We start from the raw sequence: 19912 nt of genomic DNA, 5'->3' as shown, positions 1-19912 counted from the left end.
CTGGGAGTAACTTTTTAGAGCGCATAGAGTAAATTCAGTGTTTATGAAAGTTGTTTGATAGACTTGGTGACACTGAATAGTGACTTTATATATCCATAAAATACGTCTTACACAGGCAGTGGAACAGTGCAAGGTTCTCCAAGCTTTGTCAATGTGCACTGGGATTGAGAGGCGTTCAGCCTTCATACCTATTGAATCCTCCATGTGTCAGAGACTGTCAAGAAGAGTGGTGATGTCAGTTGTGATTAGTGTTGCAAATAAATTTGTAGAAGAGGCCACCTAATCCTCTCTTTTTTTATTGGTCTTCTCCTCTGGTCACCTAAGAGAGGTTTTACTATAGTTACATAGTGCTACGGATACATATGGTGTCTTAGAAAGACCAGGTCCTTGGTCTGAGGTGTTTCCAATCTAAATTGGATGACAGTGAAAAACAGACTGCGCTGGGGATGAGCACATAGAAAAGAAGCTGTTGCAGTAGACAAATGATAATGTCTTATATTTCAAGGGAAGGTGATCATGTTTGTTTTTAGAATTCATTTTAATGTTGTTTTTTTAAATCTCTCTATTCTAATACCTTAGAACATATGAACAGAGTTTAGTGATGGAAAAATGAGTTAATTCACACCACTGACTTTTATTGTTTATTTATATTGCAGTAGTACCTAGAGGCCTTAATCGTGGTCCCATGGTGCTAGGTACACACGTGTATGACAAAAATGGACCTTGCCCCAAAAAGCTTATAACCTAAGCTGCAAAGGGATTTGGAGGAATGTGAGGTTGTTTATCATGCCAGAGGGGACCTTCCACAAGGGTAAATGTGGTATGATGAGAAGCATAACATTTGAGACTAAAGAGATCATTTAGGGAGAAAGGAATGAGGAGGACATGAGGCGGAATGAGAGGAGCTGAGTTCTGGCAGCAGCATAGCTGTGTACAGCCTTTGGAATGAAGATTCAGGGTGAAATCCAGGCCCCATTAAAGTAAATGACAAAACTCCCACTGAGCTCTGTGGGACCAGGATTTTGTCTATGGTGTTCAAGCCTGATGCAACTAGGAGGAGGAAGCCACTGAAAAGAATTGTGAGTTGAGATGGTGCTTTAGGGTCCTGTTCTTTTTAGATTATGTCCATACTGACTATTCATTAACCAGTGAGAGGAATTTATTTTTGCTATCAGATAATAGTTACTTGTGCTCTTTCATAATAGAGGAATTTATATTAAAGTCTTAGAGAAATTCTCTGTATCCTATTGTCAGTTTCCTGAATGAGTTCCTTTTCTTTCTATTACGTCCCTTTCCCCTTCCTCCCCCCTTCACACTAACTCATTAGAGGAGGGGAGAATGCAGAGGGAGTAGATGCAGCCAGACCTCTGAAATTCTCACTTTTGTCTTTTTTAGTCAGAACATTATAAGTGTTCCTTGTTACACATTTAAAAAACCCTTGAACCAGACACTACTTCACTCTACTGCCTCAAACAGCACAGTTGCTGGTGAGAGTAGTAGGTAATAAATCTGTAGCAACAATGAGGGATAGACATGACCAAAGAGGAGTGGTAAGGTGAAGAGAGACTTTAAATCAGTGACATTCCAAATATGTAATCCCATAGTGCAGCATGAAGTGGACAATTTAAAGTGCTTCTTTCCATGTTCTGGCAGAAATGGAGGAGAGAGGGGAGGTAGTGTTGCATGCCACTATAAATCGCCATTGACAGTACAATTGCTGGCTTTCTAAAATGTTTTAAACCCAACAGTTATTCCACTAAAATATATAATCCTGAAATTCAGAGACTTTTTATACTATAGGGAAAAGGGGTTTTCAACCTTAGTTCAGTTCTAAGTTCGTGGTTTCATCAGTTTCATTGAGTCATTTCTTTGTCAATAACTGACATAGTACCAAGAACATTCTATTCCTACCTTAAGATGGTTTAAGAAGAATGGCAGGAAAAAGAGCTTTAATGAAAACCAGCCTGTTATTTTTAAGCATAGTCCAACTAAATATTTTAAAGCTCTAAATTTAGGAAAATTCTCTTTTAAATATTACTATACCTATTTCTTTAATTTTTTGGTTAGAAAGGTTAAACTGCCATATATGTAACAGACGTAATTTGAGTCTTATCCATCCACTTATGCAGTGTTTTTATCAGATTCCAAAAATCTTACAGTACACAAGGAATCACAGTATATAAACTATTTTGTTTAAAAATAAAAATCTTTCAGGAAGTGGTGGTGACCAAATTCACTAAACTTTGCCAAAGTTTTTTATTCCCAACAAAAACTGAAAGTGGCATTTCTGTTGAAAAAAAGGTGGCTAAAATAAACTTAATGTTTGATTGTCTGTGTTTTAACATAAGATACCAGTAAAGCAATCAAATGTAAGTTAAAATTTAAATCAATAAACTTCAAGATTGGAAAACAATATTTTAAAGTAACTAATAATCAAATCTTTTTAACACTAGCTCTTGAGAAAATAACATTTTAATTCATTTAGTCTTGGATCTGCATGAGGGAACTCATGCGGTTTTGCTTATGAAACTAGAAATGCTGTCAGCTGTCAAAATTGATTTCACATGTTTGTGTTACAGGGATGCTTCATTTGGTACTTGCAGTTTTCATCTAACATTGCTTGACTGCTTTCATGCAATAAATAAGGTAAGTAAAACTTTAAAAAATTTGTGATACGTTTGTCAGCTAATTATAATACAGCCAAAATTAGCTCATGAAACTAAGGGCCTAATTATTAGACCTTCATTATAGCAATGTGTCTGACTCTGCCTAGTCTATACATCTTGTATAGCAGGGATCGGCAGCCTTTCAGAAGTAGTGTGCTGAGTCTTCATTTATTCACTCTAATTTAAAGTTTCGTGTGCCAGTAATACATTTTAACGTTTTTAGAAGGTCTCTTTCTATAAGTCTATAATATATAACTAAACTATTGTTGTATGTAAAGTAAATAAGGTTTTTAAAATGTTTAAGAAGCTTCTTTTAAAAATAAATTAAAATGCAGAGCACCCCAGACTGGGAGCCAGGGCCTGGGCAGTGTGAGTGCCACTGAAAATCAGCTCCCGTGCCGCCTTCGGCACCTGTGCCATAGGTTGCCTCCCCTTGTTGTATAGTAACTGAGCTCCTGTGACTGATATCTAGGGAATCCAATGAGCATGTCTGGGTGGGGTCTGGGACCCTAATATAGAGCAAGTTCTTCCCTGGATGGGAGTTATCTAGGGAAATCATCTTAGCAGTAGCCATGGAGTCAGATGGGCAGAGCTGTTCAGGCCAGTCATTTTACCTCTAATATCCTGATATTAATGTGGAAATTGGTAAGTTGTTGGACCAAACAGCCCTCCATGACTGGTCTTGCAAACAGTCAGCATGGTAAATATTATAAAGAAGTTGTGTGTAACTTAATGTTGACTGTAGGAAGGAGCCTGCATTACTCCGTGGCCTTATTATTCCAACATTTGTTTCTGAGCTTGTAAGGCAAAATAGTTGAATCAGGTAACTGGTTGCCAGGCCCCTTCATTCCTTCTGCACAACTAATTTAGTCATCCAAGGGTTTATTGCAACTCTGAGTATATCTACACTGGGAGGGAGGGGCAGTGAGAAGTAATAGTTGTGGCGATCCTCAGAACCCTGGTCAGCTGACTCAGGCTGATGGTTTAGGACTAAAAATAGCAGTATAGGTATTCCCGCACGGGTTCTGAAACCCATCAGAGGGATGTTATTTAGGGCCCAAGATGCAGCCCCAGGAGGAATGTCTGCATTGCTATTTTTAGTTCATAGAGGAAGCCTGGTGAGCCTGAATTAGTTGACTGGGGTTCTGAGACTTGTTGTCATGAATGATTCTGTGGCCTGGTTCTGGTTTTATTTTTAAGTGAAATCAGAAAAGTGGGCTTGTTTATTTATCGTTAATTGTATTGATGTGTATATATAACATGGATACAGGAATGGAGGGGTTTGTTTTGGACCAAGACTGAATGCAGGGCTGAATTAACCTTTTGTGGGCCCAGCACCAAATATATTTGTGGGCCCCCATGGAGGCAATGGAGCATGTTGTGGGGACGTCAGTCTCCGGAGCAAGGGGCAAAGCAGAGGCAATGGGGCATGGCATGACAGGGATGGCCCCACTCCACCCAGCTCAGTGCAAAGGCACTATTTACAAACCAGCAGTTGCTGGACGCACAGTGGCCGGGCCTGCCCTGTACTGACAGCATATCCCTTTCTCTTGGGGCGGGTCCATGATGCGCCACTGCCCCCCACCAACACTGGAACCCCTCCCCCCAATTCCCTGTGGCCAGAGCCCCCCAGGTCTGCCATGCCCAGCACCCCCAACACATATATGCACAGAACCCTGCACAACACCACCCTTGCCCAACCCCCCCTGCCCACAGCCCCACCACAGCTGCCCAGCACCCCCCAGAGAACGCCCACTCCCTAGTGCCTCAGCACACACAGATCTTCCCTGCCACCTCACAGCCCAGCTCCTCACCCCCTGCCTCCCGGCTGCACTTACTGACCCTGCTGGGAGGTGACTGTCTGATGGACTGAGCCAGCAGTGCAGCCAGAGCTGGTCCCAGGGCCGGGAATCACTCCAGCCCCTTGGGAGTGGCACGATCAGCCCGGCCAGGGTCTGCCTCAGCCAGGCTCTCTCAAGACGCACTTGCCGGGAGGGGCCCAGCCAAGCCTCCCATACTGTCATCTGCCCCTCCACCTCCACCTGGCTGAGGCTGGCCAGGCTTCTCCTCCAGTCCCAGGTGGCTCAGCTCCAGTGAGACAGGCGGGGCGCCACAGGTGATGGGAAGCAAAGACTGCCCAGAGCCAGAGGTGCACTGGGTCCAGCCAGGGGGCTGAGAGGAGCTGGCAGGTGGGGCCAGGGGGTGAAGAGGCGCCTTTGGCCTGAGGAGCAAGTGATTTTTGGGGGCTGGGGAGGTCTCAGGACACAGTGCAAGTGGAGCAGGCTGGGGCCCCTTTTGAGCATGGGCCCGGCTCCATGGAGCCACTGGCTCCATTGTAAACCTGGCACTGCTGAATGTTAAATATTTTCCACAACGCCAGCATTTTCACAAGTGTTAAAATGTTTATGAATTCAATTGAGTTCAGTCCAATTAATGGAGTTAATGTTACTCTGGCACAGTGGTGAAAAATAGATCACAGAATCATAGGACTGAAAGGGACCTTGAGAGTCCAATATAAGGGGTATGCAGACATTTAAAATGGTGATGCATTTTGTCTTTTGATGAAGGTTCTTTTTGTTAAAAATTGTATTGTGGATTTTAGGCTTTGCGATATGGCTTCCTGGATTTCAGTGCTTTTGATGTAAATGAATATGAGCATTATGAGGTAAGTATGTGGCCTGGGGATAAACTCTGAACCGTGATTTAGAAAACCTGGGGTCTATTCCTGTCCTGCTGGGTTACCTGAGGCAAACTATTTCCCCTCTGTGCCTCAGTTACCCCATTTTTAAAATAGGAATAATGATATTGATGTTCTTTGAGATGCTAAAGTGTGTTGAGATCTACTGATGAATTATAAGCACTAGATGGTGGTAGTGTTACTCTTACTATAAATGCACTGTTGCCTTTGTTGCTGTCATTCCATTTCTGCTTTTAAAACAGCTATTACCATACATCTTTATTTAAGGATCTAAGAGAACAAGATAGGTAATTTAAGTTTAAACACAGGGGAGTTAGAAGTCTGCATTTGTGGCTGTAGTCTCAAGAGATGAAAGAGCATAGGAAGTAAAGTGGAGTTAAGGTATCTAGAAAGAGGTAGTTAGTTAAAGATACTTTTTTTCCCCACATCTGATTTTTATCCATTGTAGGATGATAGTAAACTTCAGTTCCAACAGCACTTCTCATAGGTGAGATCTGCTCTTGGAGAAGTTAATGAGCAATTCAAGTATAGGTAATCACTAGATCAGTTGGCATTCATTTAAAAGAAACTTACGTGGAAAGTAATAAAGAGATGCCAGAAGTGCAGCACCATTATTCCTTTAAAAAAAGTAGTAATTGATCTTGGGAATTCCAACCCCATTAAATTCACCTTAGTTTATGGGAAATTCCTTGTGTGTAACTGTACAGCTAAAGTACTATAACACTTGGATAAATGTACTCTCTTAAAGGCAAAGCAGCACGGCATCTATACAGAAAACTCAGGACTTGTTGGAGTTGCATGAAGTATAGTAGATAAAGGTGGAATGAGACAATTTACAAAAGCTTTAAAAAAATCCAAGTGTGGCTCTATTTGGGGGGGACTTAATTGCATCACTTGAAGTTTGTTTTAGAAAGAAAAACGCTGGAGAGGTTGAGAGCATTTGGCATCTTACTGATGAAGCAAAGGGCAGACTGGAAATGTGCTTACACTGACAGGGCTTGTATTTGGCTTTGTAATTTTGAAGCAAATATAGCAAGGGTGGGCAAACATTTTGGCCCAAGGTCCACATCTAGGTATGGAAAATGTATAGTGGGCCATGAATGCTCACGAAATTGGGCTTGGGGTGCAGGAGGGAGTGAGGGCTCCAGCTGGGGGTGGAGGCTCTGGGGTGGAACTGGAGATGAGAGGTTTGGGGTGAGGAGGGTGCTCTGGGCTGGGATCTAAGGGTTCGGAGGGTGGGAGAGGGATCAGGGCTGGGGATTAGGGTGTGGGGGGGCTGAGGGGTGCATGGTCCAGGCTGCACTTACCTCAAGCAGCTCCCGGAAGCAGTGACGTCCCCTCTCTGGGTCCTACACGGGGGCATGGCCAGGCGGGTCTGTGCACTGCTGTGTTCACAGGTGCCGCCCTCACAGCTCTCGTTGGCTGCAGTTTCTGGCCAATGGGAGCTGTGGGGCAGTGCGTGGAGGCCCCTGGCTGCCCCTAAACATAGAAGCCAGAGAGGGGACATGCTGCTGCTGCTTCCGGGAGCCATAGCACGCTTGCGCGGAGCGGCCACCGATCTTGCTCCCCGGCAGGAGTGAGGAAGCCCCAGAGCGCACTCCCCAGCAGGAACTCGAGGGCTGGATTAAATCGGCTGGCGGGCTGGATGTGGCCTGCGGGCTGTAGTTTGCCCACCCCTGAAGTATAGGGATAATGGTAAATCATACATTTTCTCTTGACAGAAAGCAGAAAATGGAGATTTTAACTGGATAATACCAAACAAATTCATTGCTTTCAGTGGACCTCATTCAAGAAGTAAAACTGAAAATGGTATGCTTTGGGGACACAAACCCATATGCTGCTACTGTGTATTTGATTGATTGTTATGAGTAACAGCAACTTTATCATTTTTAAAAAATTGTTCCTCCAATGGTATGTTTTTCTTAGCTTTTTGTGGGTGGGGTGGGGTGAAGGAACACTTGGCGATAATAAAGCCCAAGACTTTCTTTAGCTCTATTTGAATTAGACTGTTTTAAAAATTCACTGACTGAAAATTGAATTCTTCTGTTGGACATAACTTTAAAATAAGATATTTTACATGTTTGTTTTTTTCATTTGGATGTGCAATTTTCATGACTAGTTCTTTGTTTCTTCCTGCAGGTTATCCGCACCATGCTCCTGAGGCCTATTTCCCATATTTCAGAAGGCACAAGGTTACTACCATAATACGTCTTAACAGAAAAATGTATGATGCCAAACGATTTGCAGATGCTGGTTTTGAGCATTATGACCTCTTCTTTGCTGATGGAAGCATACCTAGTGATACTATAGTCAAAACATTCTTAAATATTTGTGAAAATGCTGAAGGTGTTATAGCAGTTCATTGCAAAGGTATGTTATGTGCACAGTTTATATTACAAGGTGGAGTTGAGAGTTGATAGCAAAGCCTATAGTTAAGTTTACGTGACACTTTGCATCATAAGTCCTTATTTCCGATTGATTATAAGTTAGCCAAACTACAACCATTTTCGTTCTCTGCTTCAGATGATTTTGTGTGTGTTTTGGCAAATCTTTTCAGCTGCTTATGAGATTAGCAAGCCTATCTTTCCCTGGTGTCAATGTTAACTTCTTTTTCCAACCATCTCTTTGAAGAGCTTTAGCATCTCGGTGCTTTTCAGCAGAAACTATAAATTTGGCAGTGTTAGTCCTAAGTGCCATGGAGATAAGTGCTTTTATTTTCTTTAGTAGCTAGCCAAATCTGGCTAAATTATAAGACTTTTAAAATAATCGTTTGCACAGATTTAATAAAGCTTTTTAGAGGTTTGCTGACAAAATACCTGGACAGTCCATTTACACTGAACATTCTCTAGCTCTATGGATCGCCTACATAACTTCACTGAGCATGTCCCCAGGCCCTATTCAGCCTTCTACAAGGTAGATGTAGATGCCCAGATGAGACACAAGCACAGCAGAAATCCCTCCTGCCTTCTTTGTCCAAGGAAAGGTGTGCTGGTCTGGGAGCCAGGAGGAGACCTTCTGTTGACTGGAGGTGATAATTTTGTGTCTGTCACAGTGTTCATTATTGAATAAGGCTTACATCCAACCCTACATATTAGGAGCACATTCAAAGCACACATATCTAGGCTTGGAAGACTTACATTTTTATTGGTAAATGTCGGTTAACATTGATTTTGCTATACTCACTCAACTATTGAAAAAATATTTCCATCAATTATGATAGAAATTTACAGATGGGCAAAGTAAGAAAAATGCTGCTTGAGAACTTTAGAATTTGATTTAAGGATATTGACTATATTTTGACATATGATATTGACAATTGATGTTTTGGCAGTTATAAAGCTTTAACTTTTTGAATCTCAATATCTACTGTCATTAAATAATTGTCTGACCCCCACCCCTATAACTTTGTCCAACTGTAAACATTTAAATTGATAAAAATTGAAAAAAATGATTAAGTATTGATTTCAGCCATCAAAATTACGAAAAATAGAAATCTAATTCTGTCAAACCTGACTACATCAGTGCTGCATGATTTGCCTTGTCTATTAACTTTTAGGTAGAGTTGAAGATATTGGTGTTGATCAGTAAATTCCTAAATAGTTTGGGATTTGATCACCAAACAGTCTCTCATCCCAGGCAACAGTTGTGATCAGTCCAGGCACTTATGCTGGAGCCAATTTCTCTTTCTTCACACCCTTCTTCTCTCTCCTCCTGCCTTGCAAGTTAAATTGGGAGACAACTATTGACAGGGCATTTTCTGTGAAAGGTTCTCCCTGCCTTTGTTTACTAGAGACTTGGATTTGTTTATCTTTAGGGCATACTGTAAAGCTTATCTCTTTTTTTTCCCCCTGAGATCTTGATAAGGGAATGCCTTGGTAGTTATCCAACTTTAAGGCAATTTTTGAGTTCATATACTCTTAGTTAAGCATTTAATATTATGTTCATATCCAAATTTTATTGGTATATTAAAAGTATTTTATGATGCATAGTGCTGTAGACAACTGTCTTTATAATTTGTTCCTGTACATAAAAAGCAGCTGACTTTTTGAAAGGCTTGATTACAAAAGCATATTTGTGATTTACTGAAAAGTCACTTTCTACACCTAAACTGTGTAATACTTTTATTCAAACAATAAGTTACATTACAAATATTGGACATAATTTTTTAAAACCTTGCTCACCATGTAAGTTTGGCTAGCGATAGATTTAATAAGATGGGCAATTAAATATTTGTCAATCATAGAAGCAGCAACACAAGTGATTTAGTTTTAGTTCTTAAGAGTTTAGTTAAAACTAAACTCCATGTAAAAATATGTATATAAAAAGAAGCCTCTCTTGTATCTTACACAGCTGGTCTTGGCCGAACTGGCACACTTATAGCCTGTTATATTATGAAGCATTATAGGATGACAGCTGCTGAAACCATTGCTTGGATTAGAATAAATAGACCTGGCTCAGTAATTGGACCACAGCAGCACTTCCTTGTAGAGTAAGTAGACTGTTCCTATGTTATAATTAATAATTTGAAAGACTAATTAAAAATTGTATTTTAATAGAAAAATTAGACATTAGTTCCTTTAGAAACAAAGCACGCAACTCTGCTAATTTCTGGAAAGTTATAACATCATTATCTTTTCCATTCCATAATAGGAAGCAGACAGAACTTTGGAGAGAAGGAGATGTTTTCCGTGCAAAGTTAAAGGAAAATCGCAAAATTGCTGTTACAAAAATCCTCACAGGAGTAGATGATATTTCAATTAATGATGCAAAAAACCGAAGAGCCAACAGAAAAGACACTGAACTGGTAATCGTCCGACTGTTCTGCTGTTGTAAAAGTTTTAACTGCTGTTGAGGACCTCTTAGGACGTGGACAAAGCTATGGGTACAATAAAGCTCAAGATGTCAGATTCTTTTTGTATGTTTTGCTATGTTCCTTTTCTTACTAAAAGATTTGTGGCCGAAAAGGTCTGGACAGCAAGTGTGAAAGATGGAAGTGCACTCTGCCGTTGAAATAAGAGCATCGTTGTTATATATTAAACTTTTTCATTCACTAGGTAAATATTAAAACAGACACAAATCAAGGTTTTGAAGTTTGCAAACGGAAGTTTGCTATCCTTGATCTATTTCAAATGTGCTTTTTTTTTTATTTTATTTATTTATTTATTTATTTATTTTATTTATTTATTTTTTTTTGTTGAAATGCCTTTTCCTACCATGACAGCTGACTTCTGTAACACTGTCTGATACCTTTGTTTAGTCACTGGCATCCAGTGGAAAAGGAGATGTGGTGGTTTTTAAAAGCCAACTATAGGAAAAGAGATGTGAATGCCAAGAAGGAATAGAAACCAAGATGATACTATATTTATGCAGCACTATTGAAAATACTTCCAGTATTTCGAATTCAGGTGGTATACTGAATGAATAGCTCATGAGTTTAATGATTTTCACATTTAAATGCAGTAAGTATGAGTTAGGGAAGATATAATTGTATTTTTATACAAGTAAATGTGCTTTAATTTACACCTGCAAATTTTGTTCTTGAAGAAGTTAGTGTGTGTGTACATTATAATTTTTAAAATAAAACTGTGATACTAATGGGTAAAACTTAAAATCCTTGTCTTATCATTTGTTTACTTATCCAGTACAGTGATGAAGATGATGCAAACTGTGTAACACAAGGTGATAAGCTTCGTGCCCTGAAGAGTAAAAGGCAGGCGAAGGCTGCAGCCACAGTTCCTCTAACGTAAGTCAACTTTTTGTGTATATAAATACCAAAAGAGAGAGGAGGAAGTGTCTTCCATTTTGCCCATTCTGAAGGTTCATTGGAAAGGCTATGCTCACATTGATTAAAGGAAGCATGGATTCACTAATTCACTGTAGGCTTAGTGACTGGTTGGTTGTTTTTGTTTTGATTTTTTGGCTAAACAATAGTATTCAACTTTTCTCCTTCTCTTGTCTGTCTCCTCTGTCACCAGAATGACCCACTGCCAGTATATGCTACATGTGCCTACTAGCCTGGTTGTGTATCTGCATATTCTTGACAGCTCAGTCTATTAGAACACAAACATTTCTTTGAATTCAGTATTATGGTATTTAAAAGAATTAGAGGTCATTCACTCTAAGGTGTAGTGTTTGATCAACTGACTCAATTTGTGTAGTTAATTTATTAAAATAAGTATAAAATAAATATTAGAAGATGAAACTATTTCTTTTTTAAATGTGTTTTACTTCCAACTCCTATTGTTTTCATCTTTCTGGGAGAAGGTCCTTCTCTAGATGCTGCTAGTTTTATAAGAACTGCTGGTAGTTCATGTGAGCAGTTCTGCCTAGGCAAGGAGTAGTAAAACCTGAAGAGAACTCTCACTGGATAAGTTCAAAAGGGGGATGTGTGTACCTATGATGATCCCAAGATACTGATTACAGACCAGGAAGAGAGCATTGCCCAGGGGCTATTTATCAGTTGTCTCTGGTAGACAATGCAACATCAGCTACAAGGAAAGCGACATAGCTACCTTTGACCTTAGCATCTGTTGCTGACAGTTGCAGGATAGATCGGTTTCCTGGTGCTTTCACATATAGTAAAAGAGAAATACAAGAGCCTCTGCAGAAGCAGGGGAACTCTTTGCTCCTTTATCAAAATTAGAGAGAAGATGGCCAGGACTTTTACTATCTACTTCATCATTACCTGTTAGATTTCACAGCTAACATGCCTCCTGAACTGAAGAATAAAGGAAACTTAGTCTCTACCCTGGTTGTCTTTGCACCTAGGAGCTACATTCTGAGATCCATAGCCAGCTGCCTTTTTTTTTTTTTTTTTTTAACTTGGCCTTCCTTTCTTCTGTTTCATATCACCGTGCTGTGGCTGGACTGACAGAAAAATGGTACAAGTTCTACAGAAAACAAACAACATTGTGATCCTTTTCTGAATCAGAAGAGCAGAGAGCCAAATAGCAGTAAAAACTATACAGTAATCTAACAGTAAAGGAATATATCTTTAAAACACCCAAACTACTCTGTCTTATCAGTGTCCTAAGTGTATTTTCCATTACATTATCATGGACAGCTAATTCTGTATACCAAATAAATATTGCTTTGGTGCATAGATACTGCAGTGATAAGTATCTTTATAAATGCATAAAAATATAAATATTTTAACTTAAGTGCCCTAGGAAACTAGGTAAATAAAGGATTTTATACAATGAAAATACATTGTAAGCTAACTATAGAATATGTTGTGAATAAAGAAGAAAATACAAACTACAAAATGTTGCAAAATTAGGTCTACAGCCAGAATCTTCTGATATAGTTAACTTAAACACAGCCTGCGCCTGGCTCCTTCACACTCCAGCTGCAAGAAAACCACTTTTCTAAAGTCAAATAACCTAATAAATAAGCATTATCCCTCTGTCACATAACAAACTGCATCTGCAGAATCACCATTGGACTGAGTATTCATTGTATGATACAGAACACATTCATAACCATCATATTGATGCATTAAATGTGTTGTTTTTCTTTGCTGGTTTATAGGCGGTTCTAGTCAATAAGCGTGTATAAGGAAATTTTTCATAACATGACTTTTAATCAAAGATAACTTACTAGGTTGCCTTTCCATAAGATTAACATAAATGAGCTAAAACTAATAGTATCCTTATTTACTGTGCTTTGTGGTTAGAAGGAAAAAAAATTCTCTTAAATCCTTTCTTCTGGGGAGTTTGACTTCCCCCTTTCCAATGCCTGACATCATGTGTGTTGGCAGTACATACTGAAATAATTTGCATCGAGGAGCTAAATGATATGTAATCAGTTTTGTCACTCTCAAAATAACAATACTACAAAAATATTCTCTTGCTGTCCTAATCAAACAGGGTATCTTTCCAGGTTGAATAGCTGTTAGACTTCATTTAAGTTCAGATTCTCCAACACATAATTAAGTCTCATCATTGGAACAGCAAGGTTATTAATAGGAAGAAAGCAGAATGAGATTTGTATTTCCTTAGTGTAAGACTATCTCAGAGAACAAAACACTTTGTTTACAAAAAGGTAGAATATGCGGGGAGAGGAATTAAAAGCTAGTTCTGGTGTTTTCTTGTTAAGGCACAAGGGATTTGTATGTAATGCTCATTAGAGTTTATCAAAGTTACTTGCATAAATCCTCTATGCCTTGATGAATGTATCCTTTGTATGTGTGTCATACTTAGAAATATGTTGTACCTGAGGTAACGACCTACTGAATAGTAGTTGTAATTTTGAATGTATAAAGGCAATTGGCCCTCACCATCTGGGTATCTTGTATAATTCTGTTTGCTCTTTTAGTAGATGGTTATGGCTTTGATGCTTTGGTATTACAACAACATACAGCTGTGAAGCAGTAGTAGTGAATCCAGTGGCTCACTGAGACTGTTTAGTTTGACCAGCCTGTATTGCTAATATGGTTGAAGAGAGGGCAACAAATGTTTGTTGTTGTATTAAGCTATTTCAGAATTTGTTTCTCTCTAAGATAGTGCAGTAGACTTTCCTTGGAATTAAAAGCCGTTATGGAGTTATTTTTCAGGTTCTCAGAAAACCTAGTTCAAGTTGGACCCAAGTAACACATGGATAAAACTTTCCACATGAAATGGTTGCATGACTGTTGTAATAGCAGAAAGGGAGAAAATGCTTGGCCCAATTTAAAGGATGATTTGCTTTTTTAAAACTTGTAACTGGCTAAAGTGCACCAATAGCATTCCCGTTTGAATTTTTGTTCATCTTTTCCTCCCCCTCCCAACCCTTTCTAGATGGCTCCTAGCTATGCTGGTCTCTACACTGTGTAGCATTGTCATCTGGTGGATTGTTTGTGGCTCCCTTCTTCCCAGCCTGCTATTCAGTCTAGATGGTTTAAGAACATAGTAACCTCAGGACCCCCTGAGAAAGAGCCACTGTGTAAGTGTCCCATTCCATTTCTCTACAATAGTTCACTTTTTCTGTCCAATATATTTCATAACTGCATGCTTGCTTTTTGGCTTTGTTGCAAGGGTAAATTTCATTGTTCTACCTTTTTCTAAGAAAAGATTTCTTGAGTGATTTAAAATAAAGTAATTGTGTGGCTGGCTTGCAATATCTCTTTGAAAGATGGAGAGCAATTACAAGTAGGATAGTTCATAGTTCTGAAGTTTTTTCTTTTCTGCATGCTACTGCAAATATTCTGAAATATAATTTTAAAAACAAATTACATTGTTTAAAGTGTGCTTTTTGTCCTTTGCCTATCACATATGCATCTGGAGAGGTTTAGGTCTCATTTTAGTTTGGATTTCTTGAACTGGCTGTGAAATTGCTTAGTTTCCCCACAGATGAGTTTGCCCGTGTTAACTGCTTTAATACCTGGAGTTGGGATTTTCAGTGTCTGGCAATAGATCTGGTTTTGCTAATGGACTACATTGTGTGTACAACAGGAAACAGAGTAAAACATGACAAAAATATCTTCTAAAATCTGTCTGCCATGGGTGTAAGCCTGCAGTATTTAGTCCAGCCATGCATAATTACAAATTTAGCCCTTTTGTATGATTGAAAAAAATCATTCAATGAAATTTTGTGGTGATAATCCTCTCTGTCACTCAGATTGCAGTAGCCATTTTGGTTTCTGCATATTCATGACTTTGACTACCTCTTTTGTCAGAATGATCACAGTGATAAATAGCTCTTGCCAAAGAAACGTAGTTTTCACTTTGAATTTATGATTTTTTTTTATGGTTTTTTTTCCTACCGCTAAGAAGACCCGCAAAATCTCAAACTTTTGGATAAGTAAGGTGTATGCACCAGAGAAATTTGCCTGATAAACCCACTGCACATTCTTCTCCTTTTGTGTAAGTCTTGTCACTATGGAGTTTGCTTGTGCAGAGAACTCTGATCCAGCAAGAATAATTACTCTGGTAGCACACTAGAAACTTCAGTTGCTGCTAGAAAAAATGGGTCCAAAATGTAATATCCTAGAGTGGTAAGCATAGTTTAAAACAGTCTTTTAGGCTTTCATGTTAAACATGAAAGCTAAGCCTTTCAGTCTGCTGCTACTTTGACCTCATCACAGCACCCACAAAAATAAGAATCTGCTGTAAAGTTAGGGAAGAAAAATGCCCAAACAATAATCAGAGTCCTTGGAGTGGAGGCAATTCTTGATCAGGTGGCACAGTCCTATAAGTGGAAACCCTATGATCAAAAAAGAAAGATTTATCTTTTATTAAGGAAGAAAATTCAGACTAAATGTCCATCCACTGAATGAAGAAAATGGTGCCATGCTACTGGTAAAACCCAATTGTCATATTTAATCTTAGGTAGCTAAGATCTTTAGTAGTCTACAAAGGCGACTTAGGCAGAGAATAGGCACCCGTTTAGGCACCTAAATAATATACCTAATTTTCAAAGGTTCTGAATTGAGATTAGTAGGAGGTACTAGGTTCTCTCAGTACTTTTGAAAACAAGTCTTTTACTGCCTAAGTATAGATTTAAAAACTGGACTTTAGGCACCCATTCTTTTAAAACCTTGGTCTTTATTTTCCTATAGCATATAAGAAATCTCTACAAACTCTAGATAGTCCAGAGGAGAGATGCTCCTGTATATCTCTTCCCAGTGAAGCTTAAAATTAAAATGTTTTCTTACCTTTGCTGATTTCCTGCCTTCATTTCATGTACATAAGAGGTGGCTGTACTGGGTCAGACCAAAAGTCCGTCCATCCCAGTATCCTGTCTTCCAACAGTGGCCAGTGCTAGGTGCTTCAGAGGGAGTGAACAGAACAGGTAATCATCAAGTGATCTGTCCCCTGTCGCCCATTCCCACATTAGTTACTAGCATTTTAGAGGATTTTTAAAGCACTGACATACTAGTTGATAAAAAAAAAAAGTGAAGTTTGGACCTACCAGCCTTGCTGCTGTTGCATTTATGTCCGGTTTAACAATTCTTGGCTTGTTAAGGTGCTGTGTACTCGCTGGAACAGAAGCAGTGTCTTTGAGTAATGAAGGTACTTCTGTTTAATATAGGGTGCTTTTTGAAAACATGAAGTTCTGGGCAATGGAACAACAAAGTGAAGGTTCCATTACAGATTAATTATAAATGGAAACTTTTTGCACTACAGTACAACTGCTGCTCAAATACAGTGTCCAAAAGTCTAGAAGGATGTTGATAAATTGGTGATGACTTAGAGAAGAGTCTTGAGAATGATTAAATTATTGGAACTCATGTCTTGTAGTGATAAGCTTACAGAACTCAATCTGTTTATCTTATCAAGAGGAGGTTAAGGGATGATTTGTTCACAGTATTTAAGTATCTACATGGGGAACATGTATTATTTGATAATAGGGGCACTCCTCAATGTAGCAGACAAAAGTGTAACAAGAACCAGTGGTTGGAAGAGTTAAAGCTAGACAAATTCAGACTAGAAATAAGATGCAAACTTTTAAGTAAGAATAATTAACCATTGGACCAACTTATCCAGGGATGTGGGGGTTCTCCAACACTGGCAATTTTCAGATCAAGATTGGATGTTTTTCTAGAAGATATGCTCTAGTTCAGCCAGAGCTATTGAACTTGAAGCAGGAGCTGATACCGAGATGTCCTGTGTTACATAGGAGGTCAGACTAAATGTTCAGAAAGGTCCCTTCTGGCTTTAAAATCTATGAATGTGTGAAATAATGGATGTGTGTGTAATTGATAGAATGGTACCATTTCCTGTAGTTAAGCCTTAGACCTAGAAGCAGGATTAAATTTCTTATGGACAGTCATCCTAACTTCATAGTGTCATGGAAGAGCATACGTCCTTCAGATAAAATTCACAACCAACAGATGATCAAAATTGCTAACACATTTGCTTTAATGCTTTTTTGTATATTTGCAGATCTGTATTAACTGCACAAAACATAAAGTAAGTGTTAAGGTTACACAATTAAAATATAAAACCAGGAAAAGCAAAAAGTAAGATTCCCATAGTAATGTTAATTTGGCCACGTTATGGATATTTAGTAATATGTTACATTTAAGGTTCCTATCAAATTCACAGCCATGAAAAATGTGTCATGGACTGTGAAATCTGGTCTCCTGCTGTGAAATTTGGTCTTTCATGTGCTTTTACCCTATAATACACAGATTTCATGAGGGAGACTAGCATTTCTCAAATTGAGGGTCCTGGCCCAAAAGGGAGTTGCGGGGTGTGTGTGTGGGGGTGTCGCAAGGTTATTTTAGGGGGTCATGATATTGGCACCCTTACTTCTGCATTGCCTTCAGAGTTGAGTGGCTGTAGAGCAGCGGCTGTTGGCTGAATGCCCAGCTCTGAAGGTGGTGCCCTGCCAGCAGCAGCGCAGAAGTACAGATCTCCACACCATACCATTGCACCCTTACTTTTGCACTGTTGCCTTCAGAGCTGGGTGGCCGGAGAGTAGCAGATGTTGACTGAAGTCTCAGCTCTCCAGGCAGCAGCACAGATGTAAAAGTGGCAATACCATATCATTCCAGCCTTCCTTCTGCACTGTTGCTGGAGACGGGTCTGCCTTGAGAGCTGGGCTCTCAGCTAGCAGCCACCACTCTTCATCTGCCCAGCACTACTGCCTTTTAGCAGCAGCGCAGAAGTAAGGGCAGCAATACCACAATCTCCCCTACAATAACCTTGCAACCCCCCTGCAACTCTTCTTTGGGTCAGGATTCCTACAATTACAACATGGTGAAATTTCAGATTTAAATAGCTGAAATCATAAAATTTACAAATTTTAAAATCCTTTGACTGTCAAATCAGCCAAAGTGGACCATGAATTTGGTAGGGCCCTAGTTATATTCCTGCTTTCCTAGCTAAATGTGTACCTGAATTTCTCTGTTTTACATTGTCAAGGCCATAAAGTATAAAGAATGCACAATGTGGCAGAGGGAATGTGGGAACATTTACTTAGCTTCCTTAACTTAGCAACCTTGATGTTGCATTAGCCACCAAGTTTTTCTACTTACAGACTGACATTTCTGGAGATGTTCTAATTTTATTTTTATGTGTGATGGAAAAGAGGAGACTAAGGGGGGGATATGATAGAGGTATATAAAATCATGAGTGATGTGGAGAAAGTGAATAAGGAAAAGTTGTTTACTTGTTCCCATAATATAAGAACTAGGGGCCGCCAAATGAAATTAATGCGCAGCAGGTTTAAAACAAATAAAAGTTCTTCTTCACGCAGCGCACAGTCAACCTGTGGCACTCCTTGCCTGAGGAGGTTGAAGGCTAGGATTATCACAAGGTTTAAAAGAGAACTAGATAAATTCATGATGGTTAAGTTCATTAATGACTATTAGCCAGGATGGGTATGGAATGGTGTCCTTAGCCTGTTTGTCAGAGGGTGGAGATGGATGGCAGGAGAAAGATCACCTGTTAGGTTCACTCCCTCTGGAGCACCTGGCATTGGCCACTGTCGGCAGACAGAATACTGGGCTGGATGGACCTTTGGTCTGACCCAGTATGGCCATTCTTATGTTTTTATGGGGAGATTGCTTATGCTGCTTCAATGTTAATATTTAAGCCCTGCTAAGACTAAAACAGGTTTCTCTCACTATTTCCTTTCTGTCCACACAAGCAAGCATAAACCATATTGTAACATGACTTGGCCATAGACATATTTAAGAGTGATTATTTTTTTAGGGTAGGCAGGGTCTCTTGTTCCAGTTAGGCTTTGAAGCGTTAAGTTTGGTGGAGAGGGAATTCTAGCATTCGTTGCTGTTAGTATTGTTTGCTTGGAGACAACTTTCTTGCCAAACTGAATTAACAAAGTGGCAGCAGATCGGTTCACATTCTAACGATTGTTCCACAGCAGTGAAAAGACAGCATTTATTTTTAATATGAAAGCTTAGAATTTACATAATATTTGATAATGCAATATAGATTGCAAAGAGACTTTACATTTTTGGAATCTGGAGGTTTTTTTTACTCCAGAACTGTCTGGGCCATTTTCTTCCATTACTTTGTGTATGGTTATGAGTTGTTGTGAATGTTTGCTTTATTATTAATAGAGTAGTCTGTGTTAATTTCATTCCTCTTCTTTGTATAATTCTGTTGGGAAAGTGTCTGTGTTCAACTTGGTGCGGTCTCCAGGTACCTGTGGTATAAATCCTGTCTGATTCCTATATCAATGTTTGGAGATAAAGTATCTGCCTTGGAATTTTTTTTTTTAACTGTATGTCAGTGCTAAGATGTTGCTAACTGACCAGCATTTCTGGTGTCTGCACAAGGGTCAGTCCCTGAGGCAATGTATAGGTTGTGTGGCTTTCACTTCCCACTACACCCAAAGATCCAGAAAAGAGAGGATGCTGAAGCATCCATCATCTGCCATCGATGGAGAAGGCTATGGGGCAAATATTCCTGCATCCGCAGAGGAGCCATTCTGAGCATGGAACTCAGTGAGATCTGGCGGTGGCTCCAAAATAGGGGCAGACTGGATCTTTGACCTAACAACCCCCAAGAAAACAAGGAAGGGTAATGAGCTGGAGGCTCATCTCCTTTTTTGACACTTAAGAGTTTTTCTTGTTCACTGTGACATTTCCTTTCAGTCC

The 19912-nt window shown here is 39.4% G+C and overlaps 1 protein-coding gene across 9 annotated transcripts in view; it reads left to right on the top strand.

Annotated features, from left to right (window-relative positions):
* Positions 1 to 19912, top strand: part of CDC14B (cell division cycle 14B) — a 76336-nt gene that overhangs the window by 40408 nt on the left and 16016 nt on the right. For 6 of the 9 annotated variants that reach the window (XM_030566408.1, XM_030566414.1, XM_030566409.1 and 3 more), the window contains 7 exons: positions 2580 to 2646; positions 5269 to 5331; positions 7086 to 7173; positions 7504 to 7734; positions 9715 to 9853; positions 10015 to 10168; positions 11007 to 11107. In XM_030566408.1, coding sequence (XP_030422268.1) covers positions 2580 to 2646; positions 5269 to 5331; positions 7086 to 7173; positions 7504 to 7734; positions 9715 to 9853; positions 10015 to 10168; positions 11007 to 11107 — 843 coding nt within the window. Of the gene's footprint in view, positions 1 to 2579; positions 2647 to 5268; positions 5332 to 7085; positions 7174 to 7503; positions 7735 to 9714; positions 9854 to 10014; positions 10169 to 11006; positions 11108 to 14141; positions 14287 to 19912 lie in introns of all 9 variants that reach the window. The other 3 variants (XM_030566411.1, XM_030566413.1, XM_030566412.1) reach the window with 1 other exon arrangement.

The sequence above is a fragment of the Gopherus evgoodei genome, chromosome 6, assembly GCF_007399415.2.
Source record: "Gopherus evgoodei ecotype Sinaloan lineage chromosome 6, rGopEvg1_v1.p, whole genome shotgun sequence".
Lineage (NCBI taxonomy): Eukaryota > Metazoa > Chordata > Testudines > Testudinidae > Gopherus > Gopherus evgoodei.
The sequence above is the reverse complement of the archived record's forward strand: the minus strand, read 5'-3'. Positions and strand labels throughout refer to the sequence as shown.